At 35.1% G+C, this 5,205-nt stretch overlaps 1 protein-coding gene across 1 annotated transcript in view; it reads right to left on the bottom strand.

Moving 5' to 3' along the window:
- Nucleotides 1-374: 374 nt before the first annotated feature.
- BMAL2 (basic helix-loop-helix ARNT like 2) overlaps nt 375-5,205 on the bottom strand; it is a 55,696-nt gene continuing 50,865 nt past the window's right edge. The window contains exons 14-16 of the mRNA XM_007446309.1: nt 4,047-4,122; nt 2,501-2,609; nt 375-511 (exon numbers count right to left, since the gene is read on the bottom strand). Coding sequence (XP_007446371.1) covers nt 375-511; nt 2,501-2,609; nt 4,047-4,122 — 322 coding nt within the window. The remainder of the gene's footprint in view (nt 512-2,500; nt 2,610-4,046; nt 4,123-5,205) is intronic.

Raw genomic sequence — 5,205 nt, 5'->3', positions numbered from 1 at the left:
ATCTCAGACACAAGAAAGATGTCAACACATTAAATTCCCCAAACTCAAAACAACTGCATCAAAAAATAAAAACAAAACCCAAACAAGATACATGTGGTATTCTTGGTTAGAAAGACTTTAGCAAAAATATAGCAACTAGTGGGTTTTAAGCTATGTCAGTGAGTAAAGTGGTCTATAGAAAATTTTGAGAATTTGAAGGGAAACATCACATTTCCCTGTACCCCTGTGAAAGTCAGGAGCAAATCTATAAAAACTGGTCAACCACTAATAGGAATAAAAGATAAAAACAGTATCAGTACAGTACAGAAGAATATATAGTTTTTTGTAAGCGAAATGCTTCAAAACGTTTCTCATGTTGAGTTAAAAATCAAATGCTAGAGTGCCCAGTGGATGTCACTGAAGTCCCCAGGGTCTCCCAGCCCCCCCTCTGCTTCTAAGTAATTCATGAAGGCAGCCATGGCTGTGTCGTCATTGTCACAGAGGGCATCAAAATCCAGCTGGGCACCTTCTCCTATTGAATTAAAATACAAGCTTATGTAAGTACATTTGGAGATTAAAAAATGAGTTATCATCAAAAATGGCAAAGCAAGGCTAGGATACCATACAATGTATTATTGAAGGCAAAGTATACGTCTTAAATTGCAGAAGCCTGATACATTTTTAAATGGGTCGCCTATTTTTATAACAATCTGCTGTCAGATAAATTGAGCTTCACTCATTTGATGCATGTAAGTGAGCTAGTCTACGAGCTTTCTAATAGAAGATAAAAGCTAAGAGGTACAGACTCCCAGACAGTTGGAAGCTAGGGGTTGGGGTTTATTCATGTGTGTATATAGAGCCTTGAAGGAGAAATTGAACTTTAATCTGCCTTGTGAAAATACTGCTTGTTTAACCCCAAAATGAGAAGGCTGAGACAAAAGCATCTTCCCCCAAATTTGAAAGACTCTTATAAAAGTGGGAGCGGTCCCCAGATTTTTGATTGAAAAAGGAAATAAGGAGGAACCATGGAAATGAGATTTAAATCAGAGATAAGGAAGAGGTTCTAGAAATTCAGGGTTAAAACACAGCAACAGATTAATCGAAGTTTTCTAGGTATCTTTCAAAGTACAATAGAATTTGCGATGATTAATATGTGGCTCTCTGTGAAGCTGACGTCCAGGTTCCTTCAAGTCCTTTGATTCTCTTTAACATATATTTTCAGGAGATCAGAGTCAGTTATGGGGGGCTATAAAATTGTGTCATTTCAATTTTCTTCATTTGGACTTTGCATAAACATAGTTAAAATGAATAATTACACCTTAAACATTTTATGATTGGTATCTTTAAAAATTCTTTTTCTTAAGAATGGACATTTTCCCCTAAATACAAGAGCTTTAGTTTTATTGAAATTGTGTGTTTTAATAATACCCATAACTGATTCAGTGGATAATCAAATTTTCAATGACAGGTCCATTAAGTAGCATACACTTAAAAATTAACAGCATGATTACTGTATTTATGATTTTGAATGAAAAACTCTTAGTTATTTTTATTGAAGTATAAAAAATATAATGTGTTAGTTTCTGGTATACAGCAAAGTGATTCAGTTTTATACATATATGCTTTATATGTATAAAACTGAAATCATTTTATATAAAATATATATTCTTTTTCAGATTCTTTTCCATTATAGTTTATTACAATATATTGAATATAGTTCCCTGTGCTGTACAGTAGGACCTTGTTGTTTATCTATTTTATATATATAGTAGTTTGTATCTGCTAATCCCAAACTCCTAATTTATCCCTCCTCACCTTTTCCCCTTTGGTAACCATACGTTTGTTTTCCATGTCTGTGAGTCTATCTCTGTTTTGTAAATAAGTTCATTTTTTTTAGATTCCACATATAAGTGCTATCATATGATATTTGTCTTTCTCTGTCTGACTTACTTTACTCAGTATGATAATCTCTAGGTCCATCCATGTTGCTGCAGATGGCATTATTTCACTATTTTTTATGGGTGAGTAATATTCCACTGTGTATATAAACCACATCTTCTTTATCCATTCATCTGTCAGTGGACATTTAGGTTGCTTCCATGTCTTGGCTATTGTAAAATTGTGTAAAGCTATGCACACTGGGGTGCAAGTATCTTTCTGAATTAGTTTTCTCCAAATATATGTCCAGGGGTGCAGGAGTGGGAATGCTGGATCATATGGTAGCTCTAGTTTTAGTTTTTTAAGGAACCTCCGTACTGTTTGCCATAGTGGCTGCACCAATTTACATTCCCACCAACAGTGTAGGAGGGTTCCCTTTTCTCCCCACCCTCTCCTGCATTTATTATTTGTAGACTTTTTGATGATGACCATTCTGACCGGTATGAGGTGATACCTCACTGTAGTTTTGGGAAAAATCTTAAAGTTGTTTGCATCTCTAGAAATTTCCTAAGCCTGAAAATATAGTGATTAAAAAGAGTTTTTGGAAAACCAAAATGGCAGGCAGTTGCCAAAGAAAACTTACCAAGGAGTGGTTCGTGCCTATGGGGAGCAACAGCACTTCGGTTTTGCTTTGTAGCCTGTAGCTCCCCTATTTCAGAAGGACTTAGTGTAGTCAGCTCCTTATTTGACATCTGTAAAGAAAGAATAATAAATAGAAAGTTTCCTATTTGAATGATATAAAGACCTCTCAGCAGTTTTCAGATGCGGGCATTCTGGCAATGCCACCACTGCCATCAACGACATGGCAGCTCACACTTCGTATTCTGTGCTAAGTACTCCACAGGCATCATCTCGTTTCATGTTACACATGTCGTGAGGTCAGGCATCTGAGGCCCAAGGAGTCTAATATCTTGATGCCCAAAGTGTTGGAGCCATGAGTTTAACCCAAGTCTACCTGACTTCAAAGCCCCCGCATTATTCATAACCATAACTGAATTACATACATAAGGAAAAGTTTTCGATTAAAAATGAAAAGCTATTTCAGTTTTTTTTAAATGATGATAAAACAGTATCTCATATGAAACTACAACAGGAAATACTGCTTTGGAGTAGGGAATGGAGTAAACCAGAGACTTTTACCAAAATGTTATCATACTGTTAAATAGTCACAGGACAAACAATCTAATGTTCATGTAGCTCATCAAAAGAAGAAATCATTTACCTATGTTGTCTTATTCAGTTGATGAACTTTGCCATAGAATGCCTATATAACGTACACTACTTGGAGATTCTTGTGTGTTACAAGGACTTAAATCCCTGTTTCTGGCACAAAATGGGTACCCAATAAACATTTGCTAAATGTATGAGTAAAACTGGCAAATACTAGATCAAAAGCCTATATTAATATAATAAGATATTTTCAAGTTCCCTTTTGTCCCTGGTCAGATTTAATTTCTCTTTTCTCCTATATTCTTATACCACTTAGTTTATATACCTACTTTAGAGCTTTTTGTTGTCTGGGATACATCAGAATTGTATGTGGGTCTTCCACATTTTCAGCACTATGTTCAGTCATTTTTGTATATGCAACAGTGCATTTCAAATAGCTAGTATTTGTTCAATTGAATTAAATAGTAGGTAGTACTTAATTTGTAGCTTATATTATTTAAACATCTTTCCAGACCCTAAGGAGTATATTTAATCCACGGAATCGAATCTATTAAAATAACAATAATAGCTACCATTTATTGAGCACATATTGTGTCCCAGGCACTGTGAAGTTTTTGTTTCTTTGTGTGTTAAATCATTTAATTCACACACCACTCCAAGAGACTGGTGCTATTATTAATCCCTTTTTTACAAATGAGGAAGTTGAGGTGCAGAGTTTAAATAACATGCAGGAGGTTACCCAGAAGTAAGTGTCTGAATCACAACTTGGACCCAGATAGTATGGTCCCAAGAGACTTCACTCTTAACCACTATTCTACAATGCCTCTTAAAAACTCTGAGCTAAGTAGAAAGGGTTCGTTCTTTACAGGATGACCTCTTTTCTCAAAAGAAATAATCAACAAGGAGCAATGTTATTGTTCATTTATTTCACGAATATTATCACTTACAATGGTACTTACATTCCTGCAGTTTATAGTGTGAGTATCTTTCAATAAATCTGTTGGACTTGAATCATCAAGGGATGAAGACTGTAACCTTCAAAAAGTGACACATAAAACATTTTGTGTCTATTTATAGTTTTTAGAAAAATTTCTCCTCTGAATACATAATCTACTGATAAAAATACAGGGAGGAACATAAGACTGAATATCACAACAGTTTTCATAATCAGACTGACTCGTTCAGTGCCAGACTTATTTTTGACTATGGAGTGCTGAAAACACTATAGTAAATAGAAACAGACTCTGAGGTGAAAGCTCTTAAGTAAATCATGTTACCTGTCTTAATACAGCACATGGCAAAGTAATGGAATAACAACATGGTTCAAAATAGGCATTCAGTTCCTTATTAGGATACTGAAAAGCAGAACTAAGAATAAAAGAAAGATTTCCTAACATCCTGCAACCTTTTTTTAAAGTAGAAAATGCGTCATATTTTTAATATAATAGGTCATCCCCAGGTCCAAAATCAATGAAACACATAAAGACAAAAACATAATCATACCCTTTGATCATAAATCTCTTCAAGACTTAATATGTAAAACTGACAGTGTCATATATTACTAAATGCTCAATTATGTGAAACATAATGGCATAAACATAACTTTATGTCCTTTTGTATTCCCAAGAAGGCAACTGACAAGAAAGTATAGAGGGAGAAATTAAAACAGAAGAATGAAATGAATTAGGTAGGAAACACAGACGAAAAGATCAGTGACATGTCTTAGAGATTTTTCACAATGTAATGTATATAGCTTGGCTGGCTTCCCATCTGTGGTTCATGGTTTAAAATCACCATCTGCTCAATTAGCCTTTGTTTAAAGATGAAAACTATCTGCCCCCACATGCACATCACTACCAGATTAATCTTCTGAAATATGGCTTTCTTCGTATTAGTCACTGGGCAGAAACTTGCTATTTAAGTCCCTCCACTATTTGCCTTACCTTAGTTAAAAGTCCCTTTAATCAAGTTAAAACTCAGTTGCTCAGCAACCTGACTCTTCTCTCAGTGAACCTCCTTGATGTTTGCTGAAACCACCATGCTTTCTCCTGCTCACCTCCATACATTGGCTGAGGTGCCTCCATATATAAATGCTCATCCTGCAGCTGCACCCAGCTA

Source organism: Lipotes vexillifer, unplaced genomic scaffold, assembly GCF_000442215.2.
Source record: "Lipotes vexillifer unplaced genomic scaffold, Lipotes_vexillifer_v1.1 scaffold477, whole genome shotgun sequence".
Taxonomy (NCBI): Eukaryota; Metazoa; Chordata; class Mammalia; order Artiodactyla; family Lipotidae; genus Lipotes; species Lipotes vexillifer.
This window is presented reverse-complemented; position numbering and strand designations above follow the sequence as displayed.